The sequence below is a fragment of the Camponotus vicinus genome, unplaced genomic scaffold (assembly GCF_025532165.1).
Source record: "Camponotus vicinus isolate PSW18456_S1 unplaced genomic scaffold, iyCamVici1.0 SCAF_3, whole genome shotgun sequence".
Taxonomy (NCBI): Eukaryota; Metazoa; Arthropoda; class Insecta; order Hymenoptera; family Formicidae; genus Camponotus; species Camponotus vicinus.
The window spans coordinates 951,147-966,535 of record NW_028141967.1 but is presented as its reverse complement, the minus strand read 5'-3'; the positions used below and the strand labels follow the sequence as shown (position 1 = coordinate 966,535).

The following is a 15,389-nucleotide window of genomic DNA, read 5'->3' as shown; positions in this document are numbered from 1 at the left end:
ACAATCACCAAATTTTCATAAAACACCTTTCCATATATGCCACATCCTTTATTATGTATAGATGTACGAAACAACATCGATCAATCGTCTAAGTGACGTACATTTTTGTTTTTCGAGTACATTTGTTTTCTGTAGGTTCTACAATGTGTAAGAATTCCATATCGCTCGTATATAAGAATTCATGCAAGATTTTATATATTAGATGGCAGAGAAAAAAAAATTTAGCTTTCACACAAAAATTCAATTATATATTATTTCTCAATTAAGAAGAAACTTATAATATAACGAGAATATTCTCTTGTCATGACTTTATGTGTGCTTTAAATCTCATAACTTTTTTTTCAAATGCTATGTTCGCTTGTGGTTAAATTATCGAGATGTAGAGAAATAATTTTCATATTTTGATTATAACTTAATCAACTCTACATACATATTCCTATTCATAAGAGACTCATTAATTATTCATAACTGACTTATCCGAAGAAGTAACTAATAAATTCGCCATGTCCTACATTCATATTAACAACAATAATCAACGACAATTGTTAATTAATGATACTAATTATTTTAATCCTCAGTAGTGGCCTGTGCGGCATCGAGGATGATTTCGAAAGAGAATGGCTGGAAACTATAGCCCAAGCCAGAATAGAATTTGCTCTGGAATTCCACCCTAGAAGATAAAAAGTGAGTTACAAATAAATTAATGTAGATTCATCAGTAAGCATAAGTATTATTATTAATTAGATTATATGAAAATAACATAATTTATTAAATATTTAAATATTAATATATAATTTAAATATTAAAATAAATTATTAAATATTTAAATATTTAATAACATTATATATAAAATATAATTATTCGAGTTTTATCTATACAGTAATAATAATAAGCTTATAAAAATATTTTGCGAACGAAATTTTACCAATGTAAACGAAGTGTATGCAGAAATGCTGAAAGGCCTTCCATGAGTACAAGAATGCCCACAGTGAGTACCGCCCAAAAGGCAAAGATGGCATACAGCACGATGCCGCCATCCCAGCCCTCTCTCGCCAGACCATTTCTCATCACCATGTTCCACAATACCTCGGACAACTGGGCATGGGCCAAAGATAAGGCCCAGAGACGCAAGTAGGACGCGGTGTGCGACACGCTGCCAAGAACATACTCGATGGTGTGAATGCCTTGATGAATAAATATTTCCATCATATTTTCTTCCTCCTCCTTGTGACCGCCATTTTGGGTAACACCTCCACTCTGCTGTAAAGTTCCCATGCTAGCTTCCACGTCACCATTTTCGGCGCCGTGATTGTTGAGCTGATAATGCTGCTTTCTGCGGTTGCGCATTAACGAAATTGGCTTCGCCAGCAGCATCCATGGCACGCAGAGTAAAGCTACGACCACTAAAAACTTTTGTAAACCACTCTGACCGCCATACATGTACGGCTCGCATTGGCCAACTTTAGTGGCAGGTTTAAATAGAACCATGTTGATGAAAGTGATGAGGACCGAAGGTGCACAACCGGGTCCATCGATCAGATCGTTCTTGGGACCATATTTGATCCATTTGATGAACATGAGCAACACCATGTAGAAAAATAACGCCAAGAGAAAGATCACCTGCGGCACAAATTCGCAAGTGATGCTGAGACGCTTCTTAAAATACATGTGATTCCATAATCCCACTAGTACGCCAAATAGCATGTGTATTACTCCAAAGATAATGGAGATCTTCATTTTGTATGAATTTTGGAAGATGATCTTATTCTCCGCCAGTTGCCATACCGGATCCAAGCCAAATGGGTACGGATAATCGATATAATCTTCAGAACTGGGATTTAATTGCAGATCCTTATTATGCTGAATGGTGCTACGATTATAATTAATCAACCAGTTAGAGCCGAAAATGTTGAGTGATTTGGAGAATATGTCATTGTAGATGAGACCGGTGTACATGGAAAACAGGCCCATAAGAAAAATGATGTAACGACCGCCGAAGAATATATTCCAGATTTCGTTATCGCTTTTCTTAGCCGCTAATGGTTTCTCTTTCAACACCATCCAACCGCCGAACAAAAACATAATGAGGCCATGACCACTATCGCCGAACATTATCGCGAATAAAAATGGGAATGTGATGATAGTATAGGGCGTAGGGTTCATCTCGCGATAAGAAGCGATTCCGTAAGCATCGATCAACGCTTGGAAGCCCTTCGTGAACTTGTTTGTACGATTATACGTTGGCGGATCTTCGAAAGTCTCCATGCGATTCAAAATAGGAGGTACAGAACTTCCGCTACGTTCCTAAATATAACACAAAATATGGATTAATCTTTTGTTTCACGAGGGAAGAAATGATAAAAATCGCAATTCGTTAATTACCGTTCCGCGTCTTAATGCTAGCTGAATAGTCTCAATGTCCAGGACAGGTACCCAGCATTCAGCGATCAGGCATTTTTGAGTGACATCGAGATTGAAAAGATTCAGAGTATGATAAATCGCTTTAATCTTGCGGACTTTGACGAACCAGTTCTTAATATTCTTTGCGGCAGCTACTAGGACACGATGACGATGATCTTGTGTCTGTCCTAGGACCTAGAAAACAATTGCTCGATTAACATCAATTCGGTAAATTAAATGACTAATTATAAGATTGACTTAAAAAAAATTTAATGTTTTCATTTAAAAAATCAAACGTCACTTTCAAGTTTCCAAATGCTTCAATTTATAAAAATTGTAATTGACCCACATTTCATGTTCTTTTTAAAATTAATTTTAATTAAATTCATTTTTTACAGATAATAGTATTGACATAAATCAAGATGACGGTTTTAAATATCCTATATCCATATATATGAAGCACGCAAAGGGGAAAATATAGTATATTATACATTATAACACTATACATACATTATAAACATAAAAATATGATATTCTTACAGTGTTCAAGTCTTCGATGCGAGTCATAACGCCCATCGCCATTTCCCTGCGATCAGCCGGTGCTTCTGGACAGGGATACAAGGTCGCTCTGAAGCCTTCGCAGATCTTTTTTACACGAGTTTTCAGTTGATCTCCTTGGAAGAAGATGATGAAGACTGATTTGTACACCTGGTCCCCCTAAATATATCATTATTGAGTTATTATTTATATTTCTGCGATTAATCATAAACTTCGACTTAATCACGATATAATAATGATTAGAGTTCAAATACAGTCTCAGCCTCAAGTTCTTCGATTTAAATACGCATTGTACACTCACCGTCGATGGATCTTCTAAAGGAGTCTCGATTTCCGCCTGGCGCAAAAAGACATTTCCGCGGCATGCTCGCCATAACATACGCTCGAACGCGGGGATGCGTTCCCTCAGGATGACTCCCGCGACGAAACTGCTCGCGTGATGACACAAACATCATATTAATAAACATATAAGGACCGATTAAAGATCAGATATTTAAAGTGTCTATGTGCAAACTGCATGAAACTCGCCGCGATTACGGTTTCTTCGAATAAAGCATCATGATGATCACTTTTATGGCGTTATAATGAAAATCTTCAATCTGTATCGGTCAACGACTCGTGCGGATTTTCTGTGGGAAATTGCTAGTCAAAAAATAGAAAAATGATGATTTCTGTAGCCATGGTCTGTCTCTTTATTTTTTTTTTTACATACCTTGCAGCAATGTAATCTGTCAATGATCCTCCTTGAAACATATTCTTTGAACGACAAACTCCAACAAATAGCATACGTGTGTCACAGGAATAAATCGGGGTATGCTCATTGGATCATTAATTATGCCAAGTATGTATAGAATTTGTGTCAATATATTTTTATTAGATCGATGTATGTGTATTTTTAATTATTTTAATTTTTGATGTCATTTTTTAGCCAAAGATAAACTCCACAAGATATAAGAATTCTAATGTGTAATATAAAAAAGTGCAATTTTTTATTATTTTAAGAAAATTTCATTACAATAAAATTAAAATTATTATCGCAAACATTTGATTTTGCCTAAAAATTGCCTCTCTCAATTAAAGAAATTAGAAAAATTTTACAACTACCTAATAAAAATATTTTTCTATATTTATGGATAAAATCTTTGCAGTAAGCTTTTATATTTTTTTAGATATTATTCGGTGCATTTTTCTAAGTTTTGAGATTCTTAAATCCTGAAAGGTCTATAATTATGTAATCTTCACACAAGAGAAAATGAAACTCAGAATAATTAAAATTATCATATTTAATATTATAAATGTGAGAGTACTTACGAATCTTATAATTCGATATCCAAATATTTATAATTCTCGAACCTTTTAGGATTTAAAAATATTGAAAATATAAAATTATAAAGATTTAGGATTCTAAGGAATTAAAATATCGGAGTAATAAGATTCCAGGTATCTCCAAAGAATCAAAAAATCCGAGAATTGTATCTCCAAGGATCTGACGTTATGAATATACTGAAAAATTCATAGAAGACAATTTGCTTTTAAATTATTAAAAAAAATTATATACACTTACAAAAATCCAATCCTGAAATTTTGTCTGAAAAATAAGAAAAAAAATTCCTTGAGAAATGAATAAACTATAAATAATATTTTCTTAAAGTTCTAACTCCTTAAACGTGGGATTGTTTTTAACTTCATTAAAATGATCTAAAAGTGCTTAAGTCTCTGCGTTTTACATGTTTTATTATTAATTGTTATTAAAAAAAAAATTTTTCAATTTTTTAAATAAATTCTGGGTTTATTTGATTCTATGGATATTCCTGAGACTTAGCGCGACAGGATGAAGGGATTAATTAGTAAAGGGAGTACGTACCCCAACTGGACAGGGCCGAGGGCGGACTGGCGGGCGATATTATCATCGCTAATCAACGCACGTGTCATGGACTCGGTGGGGTTCAAGCCCGCGTGCTCTTGCTGACGACACAACAGACAAGACACAACCACATTAGCCACACCAGAAACGACCACAATGCTCCAACTTGCCACTTTGTCTTTCGTTTGTACGAATTTTGCTTTGTCTCGTCTATTTTAATCGTCTAAAACGAACTTGAGATATTTCTTGTTACTGCGACTTGTTTTACAAACAAGATTATTTACAAATAATAGGTACAAATAATATATAAGTAATCTCAAGATTTTTCACGCGATGATGTTTGTAAAAAAATGAAAATTTGATGCAATTCATCATCTTCGTAATTTAATCTTACGACGATTACTAAACAAGTCCTTTTTATTATGTTAATAATAGGATAATTACTTGTGATAATAATAGGATAATTTTTTAACAAAAACTCACAATTATTTTATAATTATATAATAAAATAATATTTTATAACTACATAATAAAAAACAATAATGGTATTATATAAAGAGGTACATTATAGAAAGTTACAAGAGATTTTATATTTAAAATTTGCAGATTTTTTATTTTTTTCTTAAATCAAAAGCCAGTGTCATTATCTGTCATCGAGCTGTTTCTCTTTATCCAAAATTTTTCTATTATATTTTTAATTAAAATCTTTTAGAAACTAATACAATAATAAAAAATTTAATTTAAACGTCTTTAAATGCCTCGAATTTTCGAATTCTTTATTCTTAATTGAATCCTTACAAAATTCCTGTTAATTTTAAATCTTGATTCTCTAGAAAGATTGTAGTGCAAAATGTATTTTTAGAGGCATTTTAAAATTATTATTAATCATTGCACCGATATATCTCAAGTTCGTCATGTTATTGAGCTAAATTTGAATTTTTCAAACATATGTGGGATAACGATAACGATTAATAATAAAACGTTAAACAGTTACTGAGAATGATAATTAAAAACGAATCAGAGGCACGACTGTGCGATAGATGCTCGTGTAATTTATATTACTAAGATAAAAAAATATTCTTTATATATTTTTTTAGATATATATTACATATGAATATAATTATTAGGATTATTAAAATCAATATATAATATATATTATATGACAAATATTTTCACAAAATAAATAAAAATGTATTTATATGTTAAAAAAATAAAATAAAATAAAAAAATAAACGTGCATATATACACATGTAAATACATATATAGAAAAATGTCATTAAAATTTTTAGAGTTTCCTTAATCTTAATTAATCAGTCGTGCCTACCGAATATTTTAAACAATGGCAAACATTGGATCTCAGTTCAGATAGCTCAAATATTAGAAAAAGTATGTGGCAATATTCTTATTTATCGAACAATCTGAAAAAAAATTTATAAGCCATTATTATTTTATTCAGCGATTTTTAATACATATTGTGAGGACTTCCTCAAAAAAATAATCGATCAAATCGTTTTAAAATCGACAATGCTATTAAATTTATCTGATTTTCATAATTTTGCCCAATTAATGGGAAGTTGTTCAAGTTAAGATCATCATTGGCAGATGCAAAATAAGAAATAAAAACAATTTATTCAAGCACATCATAAGCCAAACCGTTAAATCGTTAAAGAGCTTTTGTTGGTTTCTATTGCTTGCAGTGTTAAGAAATTTGAATGTTAGATAATTTTCGAAATTTCTATTTTTAAAATCTACAAAGATATCTTTTCATTTTATAAAAAATTGTAATCGATCCGAGATTTTCGAGATGTAAGTGAAGATATCAATGTTAAAATATTAAAAATTGAGATTATTAGAAGATAAAGTATTTATTTAAAAAAATTTTTAAGAGATATGTAATTTGTATTTTAGAACTTTAAATCCTCGATATTAAAAAAATTCAAGCACTTAAATATTTAAAACGGAATCCAACAAAGCATCCTTAACGATTTAATAATCCACACTGATCTTGATTAACATAACAAAGAATAAGGACAAGTGCAAAAAGCATGCGAGTAAGCGATATGCTTAAGAGAACATACACAGACAAACAAACAATCCTTTGTTAAGGAGTGAGAACATTGTTATACATACCCATGGCCACACCATCATCATTTATTGTTATTTACAACGTTGTGTATCACTACAACGAGAAATTATTACAACAATTTTGTCGCGCGAGTGTCGAGATCGGAAGATGAACATCGGATCTCGATCGCTTAGATTGAAGATATTCGATACAGTTTGAATTTTTCTGCTTTAGCGATATTAAAAACGGATGACAAACCGAATCAAACTGTATCAACTGTTATTAGTCGGCGTGATTTCTCGCCGATTTTTCCTCCATTTTTTTGCAATTGATCAGTAAACAATGAATGGTTATTTGTGAAAGCGAACAGTCGCGTCTGTCTTTCAAGTGTGTTTTTAGTTGCAGAGGCATCCCCGAAGACGAAGAACGTAAAAAAATTTACTATCAACTATTATTGGAAGCTTGATGGATCTAAAACAAGTACTGGAAATATATGGGAATGATACAAAGATAATTATTTGGATAATATCAAGAATCTAGAATTCAATATTTATATTGATTATTATTACTAACAATAAAGAAAATATTATTTGGAAATCTATAAGACTTAGAATCTAATGGATCAAGAATTTAACGATAAATAAGGATCTCTAGAAGACATAGAAATCGAAAATTTACGATTCTAGGAGAGTCTCTATAATACATTCTAATGGAACAGGAAAATAGCCAGATATAAAAATCGGAAAAAAAGATAAAATCATAAGAATTAAAATTTGTAAAAGAGTAAAGGATTTCCTCATCGAATGAAAGTCTTCATGAAGGATGCTCCAGCAACGCAAGAAGGATGTGGCTTTACTTATTGAGCGATGGAGCTTGGATAAACATTAGGCAATAACATCAAGGCAAACAATTTCGCAAACAGATTCGCAAATAACGGTTGATAACAGCTTGCCTGAGCGGGCTCCTATAACGCACTCCTACGGTGTCTGCCGCATATATAGATGCAGTATATAGGTGCTGTAATCACAGAATACACTGACGTAGGATGCCTCTACTATAGTGAATCTAGCCTTCGATATACCGGTTATAACATATACAATCGAAATTCTCTATTCTAAATTTTTTTCGAATATTGTCTTTTTCTAATTTAAATTTTTTCTTTTACATTGTCATCTTCTATCACTGCAACCAAATCTTAACATTTTTATATCATTAATGCTAATAATTCCAGAATTGTTAGTCTTCTAACTGTCTTATTCTTAATATTTCCACAACTGCGATGCTGCTCCACTATTTCTAATTTTCCACGTTAAATGAAAAAAGAAAAAAAAAAAGAAAAAAGAAAATACTACGCGTATCATTTTAAGCCAGTTTTTTACTTATCAGTTTACGTTTACTTTAATGATGTTAATAATATATTATTGATGCAAGGCATAATTCTCAGTATTTAATAGAATATAGTCATATTTAATAGACTAACTGTTTATTCGAAAGTTATAAAAAATTAGTAAAAAGTAAATATAAAGTATATATATAGCATTTTCATTTTGTGTATATGCCATTTGAATGTAAAATTTTTTGAATATAGAAAATATTCGATTTTGATAATAGAGAAATTCAATTCTATAATGTGTATGAAGAGAAAAAGGAAAAAGATTCAAAAATTCAAGGACGTATATCTCGGTCAATCTTTTACACTCCCTTTTCCTTGAACATTTTGTACAGAAAAGCTTCGTGCTGGGCGCAATTTCTTTTTTTTATATGATAATATTTAAACTGAATTTCTAACACAATATGTGATAGATTAGAGTAATAATTGTAATGCAATATAATATTTTCTTAAATATAAATAATAATGTTAGATAATATATAGTTTTATGCACAAAAGCTATTGTGTAATTAGTATTGTGTAATTAATTATTCAAAGTTCTAAAAAAAGGGAAGATAAAATTTGTTGGAAATCTCAAGTATCTAAGTTTAGAAAAACTCGAAATCTTGAAAAGTTTCAAACCCCGATTTTTCAACAATTTGAAATCTTAGAATAATTAAATATTCAAATTCAGCTTTTCAAAAACTAATTTTGAAATATGCTTCTCACTTGTGTGTGTATTATATTTATTATATATTATAAAAATCATATTTTCAAAAATTTACACACACACACACACATATATACAACAGAAATTTATACTACATAGTATGCATCATGTTATAAATAAAGACAACACGTATATTGAGTGTGTAATGTGTACGTTATTTATATTAAGCTCGACTTATTTTTGCGATTTTACGATATATCTTAGCCTACTACAAAATCACGTATTCGAGAATACATATAAAAATATTCACCTAGTTTCGTTTATTTTTCAAATCATTTTTTATCTTTGGATTACCGATTAAAATAAAATGATCCATTAATTAAATTTCGACGAATATTTTTCTATTTGTAATAATAAATATATAGTGAATAAACTATAAGAAAATATATAAGAAAAATTATGTGCGAAACAATAAGAGTTATACAAATACCGCCAGAAATATCTGACAATTTTGAAACATAATTGTGAGGAGAATCGTAAGACTAGAAGTATTGATTTTGCACACCTGTCAAATTCAAAGCATTTCAATCAAGTTCAGTCATAGATTGATATCCGATATGTCGAACATTTATAATGGAAATGTATTTCGAGAATAATAAATGTATTACTACAATTCATCGAATATTTCATAAGCACTGCAATATTCATCAGAATGAGTGTTTTCAGCCGTAATTTTGTATTCGAGATTAATCTTCTTATTCTTTAAATTCTTTCAAAATTGTCAAATATTTCTGTTGACCTCTAATAGTTTATAAGATACATGTATAAATAACATAAGATATAAAATATTGCAATAATAAATATAAGATAAAATAATATAAAAAAATATAAATGAAAAAAGATAGAAATACTTATTGTCAAGAATTGCTAAAGAAAAATTTGGAAATCAATTAGAAAATCTGAATATATGTTCGTATTCGGCAATCCAAAGATTGATATTAGTAATGAAACGCACTGCGAAATTTAGCAGTGCATATTTTACAACACAAACTGTGGACATGCAATGACGTACTAAAAATGATTCTCGGTCATGTGGAGATTAAAAAAATGCAGAGCGTGGAGATTTGGAACAGCAAACTTGTATTAAAAGAGAGAGAGAAAGAGAAAGAGAGAGAGAAAATAAAATCTCTAAATAAAGACATCTGTATAAAAAGAAAAGATTTGTGAGATGTAATTATATAATATGTATAAATAAATTTTATATAAAATTAATATATTACTCTCTTCTAAGAATTATAAAGACTGCTAATTGTTAACTATCGAAATTTTTAAAAGATCCAATCGAAAATTTCTTGAGAACCAAGTGTCAAAGAATCTAAAAATTTAGGTACAAATAAAATATCAAGAAAAATTTAAGGAATTATTATATGATATTTTCCATAATTAAGAGTTATTAATTAAGATCTAAATTTTGATAGAGGCAATTATAAATATAAAAAGAGTATAAAAAGATAAATAAAAGTTAGTATGGTAGCTAAGAAATTCTCTTATATATGTATATCTGGTAAATCAAATATAATAATTAAAATTCAATTTTGATGCATAACATCCATCTTTGAGGAATCCTTCAAAAGTCGCCACGCTCTGCATTAAACGGATGTACGTCACACATTAATTACCCGAGTTTGAGAGCCTGGCCGCCGGCGCGGAGGCCCTCTTCACCCAATAAAGTGACTTGCTCTTCCTCACGGCTGGGGTCTGCCATCTGCGACACGACACCTCCATGCTCAGCCTGGCAACAGACACAGGTCACCCCTCTTTCGCCCTATCTCCCGCTCCACTTGCTCATAGCAGACTCTCTTTCCTTCTCTCTTTTTTTTTTGTTTCGAAATTTTCTTCAACTTATCGATGTCAAAAAAGAAAATGAAGAGGAAGAAATCTTTTCTTAAATTCATTCTCTACTTTTGTTCAATATTTGATCTGTGTCTAACAACAAGTTTAAATTTTCATGATGCTTAATGATATAAAAATAAAGGAGTAAAATGTTCTAAAAAGATTTAACTTCTGAATTTTTAGAAAATGTAAGGATTTATATATAAGAATCTAAGAAATGCGAAATTTCACAAAATTAATTTTACAAATATTCAAAATACTGTATATTCCAAACTTTATATGGATTTTAAATAAAAAAACATAAATTTAATTTCTACATATACAAATTTTTCAAAACCTAAAACTATTGAATTCAAAAAATCGAATACTAAACGTTTACAATTAAAAATTACAATGTTAAAAAATTCATAGATTCAAGCATTTACTTCAATAAATAAGCATCATGAATTCAATAGTATTCATGCAATTTTAATTTCTTTTATTCTATACTTAATAATTAAAATAACGCTTATATTATCGATTATTAATAATGACATTAATATGTAACTATAATAAATTAATTAAAATAAGGTAACATACATCATATATACAAAATTACAGTCTTGCTACATGCTACACACACATGCTGCACATGCAAAGAGTTCTATTCAACAATCCAATAAAGAGGTCACGATTATATATATTTTATCTAAATCTCTAAATATTTCTATTAAATCATTTCTATTAAATTCAAACTCTACAATTATTAAAAATTTATCTGCTAAAAGTATAAAAAAACTATAATAGTATAATAATAATAATAGATATAATTTGCACGGATTTTAATAATTTTTTAGAATAAAATAAATTAAGAATTTTATCCAAATATCAACATTCTAAAATTTGAAGCTATGTAAGATTTTCGAACAAATATGTTCCATGTAAGGTACGATTTAAAAAGAACAGCCCTCCTAGAATTAATTATATTATGCTTTCTTTCAATAATATAATATACTTAACAAATTCGCATAATGTTAGTGCAATTCATGCATTACTATTAATTTATTATCATTATTTATCATACAAAGATGTCATGCTGCATATCGCGCTCAATAGCTTATTTGTGGGACTTTCTATTGGTTTTAATAATCTTTGATAATCTTACATTATTTTCAATAACAAAATGTCATTAGCTTACATTTATTAGTAGTATTTGTCATGTTCATTGTTTATTATTATTATTATTATTATTATTACTATTATTATTATTATTAACATTGTTATATAGTATTATTTTATTCAATATTAAAGATATTTTTTTATATTTATTTTTTCTCAAAAAAATAATTTAAAATGTTTATATTATTAAATAATATATATTAAAGTGATAATATATTATTAAAGTGAATTACAGTTAAATTATTTTATATTAAATTATTCAATAATTATGTGTAAATATTTTCTTAAATACGATACGTGCAATTGTTTGTTCTCAAACATACATATTTCTCGATGTCAAATGACAGATTTTCATTTATGCAAAAAGGAAAAAAGTAAAATGATTAATGGATTAAAAAGGAAGGATAAAATAGAAATCAAAAGATGTCATTAGAAAAATAAAGAGAAAACAGATACTTGCCATGGGAAAAAAAATTAAATTAAATTATATTAAAAATTGAAAACTATTAAAAACTACAGTGAAAACGTATTAAATATTAAACAATAGTAAACAACTACATTTTAAAATGTTATTAATATTAAACATCTACAATATTAAAAGTATAAAGGCTACTTTTTCAAGAAATACATTTACATAATCCATAACAGTTCTCAGTTCATGTGCAGTAGTGTTGAAACATTGTCTATATAAAGATAACAACAATATACATTATAAATTATTCTCTAAAAATTCTTTTATGTTATATGTGATTAGAAAGAGATTAATATTACATAGCATCTAAAAATCTAAAATTGATTAAATATAATTGAATACAATGAATTCATATGGAACTGTGACCAGACTAGACAATTCTCAAAGGACATAAAGGGAGATAGGGCGGAGCGAATGACTTGTGTCCTTTGCAGTAGTGGCATTTTGTTAGTTGGCAACACTAACACATTAATAATCCTAAAATCACTCAACAATATATGATTAGTAACATACAATAAGAACATTCTAATGTTTGACAGCTCATAAAAGTGGAAACCCACTGTGCCTGTCACAGACAGTCCTATTTCATTTCATTTTTCTTTAGAATACTCTATTGCAATTGTTTAAAGTTGCACAAGCGCAAAAACAGGCTTTCATATATATATGTGTGTATATATATATATATATATATATATATATATATATATATATATATATATATATATACACATACACACACACATATATATATATCTAATTTGCATATTTTTTAGCTTTCCATGCATTAGAAAAAATTTGGCCCAGCTCGTAGACTCATTGCTTTTTTTAGCGCAGTTATGCTTCTATTAATAATCTTTTCTCTTCAATAATAACATTATAAAGTTGTAACTTCATCACTTTAACGAGATAGTTTTCAATCTTTTGTAGAAAATTATCAGAAATTTTTTATAAATAATATTGTATCCTGTGAAAACTTAAAAATATTAAACAAGTTAAAGAAATCTTAGGATGATGAATAATTTCAAGGTCTTTCTCTTTCTCTCTTTGAAGCATTATAATTAATATATTATAATCAATTTCTAATTTATATATTAAAAAATATTTAATTCTCTTAAAGAGATCATATATTAGCTCACAGAAATAAACAAATAATGTAGATAAGTATGTATTATCTAAAATATCTTTTTATCTTATAAATTCTCAAATATAATAATATTTCTCTGCAATAAAAATTTAATTGTAGCAAATCTAATAGTTTCTTACTCAATAATAAACATCTTGGAAGCCAAATAAATAATTGCGCTTTGAAATAAAGTATTCCATTGCTGAGAAAGTTTTTATATATCTAACAATTTGACATTCAAGATAAATAACAGCACCATTGTTGATATTTACAGCTCATTGCAAAAGTTTTCCCCTGAGATTTACATTCAAATTGTACAAAACAATCAACAGATTAAAACAAAACACACTTTTTACAATCTCATTCAAATAATTTTTCATTACAAGTCCTTTTTTGATAAAATAGATTTCAAAATTCCTTAGCAGTTCATAGTTTTTGAAGAAGTAAATTCATATGCTCGGATTATTAAATCATAAAAATAAAAATTTCTAATTTAATGACTTACCTCATCGAAGAAAACTTGAGTCTTCCGTAAAATGTGTTTGAGCTCAGTTAACTCCAAAAAGTTACGTTTAAGCGCCTCAGCATTCTGGTTCACTTCCCGCAATTCATTCTCTAGCTTCTCAAAAGTGGCTTCCAGATCTATCATCTCTCGAGGCTGTGGAGCTTCTGGATTTTCGCCAGTATCCAGCATCGGAATACCATCTTTCTTGATTTCCTTCTCCAAGTAACGTAGCTTGCGTTCCATTTCATCACAACGACGTACCTCATTGACAAACTTCCGTTGAAAAGCATTGACATCAGGATTTAACTAAAATGAAACAGATATATTAACATTATGATGATGAGGTCATCAAGGACACATAGTTTAAAATGTCTGTGTTGGATGACTATATTTGTATGACTAATGAAAAATTAAAGTTACGAAGAATGGCGAGAGAAAATTATTATTAGGCTTTAAGGAGCGAAATATAATATAATAAGATGTACAACACTTACATCGCGAAACTGTACCAGCCCGAGCTCGCCGAGTTCGGAGACACAGGCGTAAGCTGCTTCGCTTTGAAGAAACAGCTGACATAATGTCATCTCCTCGCTACGGAAGAGCGAGCCCATCTTTGATGTTGGAAATAACGCGCCGAAAAGACGATCACGTCGATATTATTTGTCCGATACGGTTCGCCAAGACTCTCTCTCGTTCGTCTTCTTCTCTTCCTGAAACTGCGATCGTGGAAGCCGTAGCCGCGGCAGGGGCAGGGGCAGGGACAGGGGGCGAATAATAATCGATACCCGTGCAGTCACGAGATGCGCGATCGCAGATCATGTGGTAACGCGCGCGCGCGCATTGAATCACATCCACAGATTACATATTACACTAGATTGTTAACTTCGATGCTAAATATGATTCAAGGAGAGCCACTTTTATGCGACTAGTTTTTAAGTGTGTGTGTGTGTGTATTCTTTTCTCAATATTTTTTTCATTCTTTTTTTTGAATATTATTTATTTATTTATTTATCTTTATGGCACATGAAATTGCATAATCAATTATCACATAAATAATACCTATCAAAAATTCTGATAAATTATTATTTTTGTACCACACAATTGCCATTTATATAATTGTAATTTATTAAACAACTCAAATATATAATTCTCAAATTAAATATCAAATGTGGCGCTCTTGATCTCGAAATTTAATATTAATATATGCCAAAAAACAAATTAATAAGTGCTACTGATATCATGAAAATATAGATTATTATAGATATATTAACAGTAACAAATATTTTGCAGCATTTCTTACAATTATTATAAT

General features: G+C 29.3%; 1 protein-coding gene and 1 long non-coding RNA gene across 5 annotated transcripts; one reads left to right on the top strand and one right to left on the bottom strand.

The window, feature by feature from the left end:
* Positions 1-33: 33 nt before the first annotated feature.
* Positions 34-14,962, bottom strand: Vha100-1 (V-type ATPase subunit a family protein Vha100-1). Of its 4 annotated transcripts, none has more exons than XM_083094733.1 (8): positions 14,572-14,962; positions 14,078-14,383; positions 10,606-10,718; positions 3,260-3,386; positions 2,941-3,117; positions 2,383-2,595; positions 926-2,304; positions 34-670 (listed from the first exon to the last, which is right to left on the bottom strand). In XM_083094733.1, exons 1-8 carry the CDS (start codon positions 14,686-14,688, stop codon positions 568-570), a joined length of 2,535 nt encoding a protein of 844 aa, XP_082950859.1. In that variant the 5' UTR covers positions 14,689-14,962; the 3' UTR covers positions 34-567. The 4 variants fall into 4 exon arrangements, with proteins under 4 accessions (XP_082950859.1, XP_082950862.1, XP_082950861.1 ...); XM_083094736.1 differs by lacking the exon at positions 10,606-10,718 and adding an exon at positions 7,840-7,904; XM_083094735.1 differs by having other exon boundaries at positions 10,606-10,691; positions 14,572-14,960.
* Positions 716-3,845, top strand: LOC145968879 (uncharacterized). Its single transcript, XR_014437904.1, has 2 exons — positions 716-2,628; positions 2,799-3,845. It is a non-coding gene; the product is annotated as an uncharacterized LOC145968879 (long non-coding RNA).
* Positions 14,963-15,389: the final 427 nt, after the last annotated feature.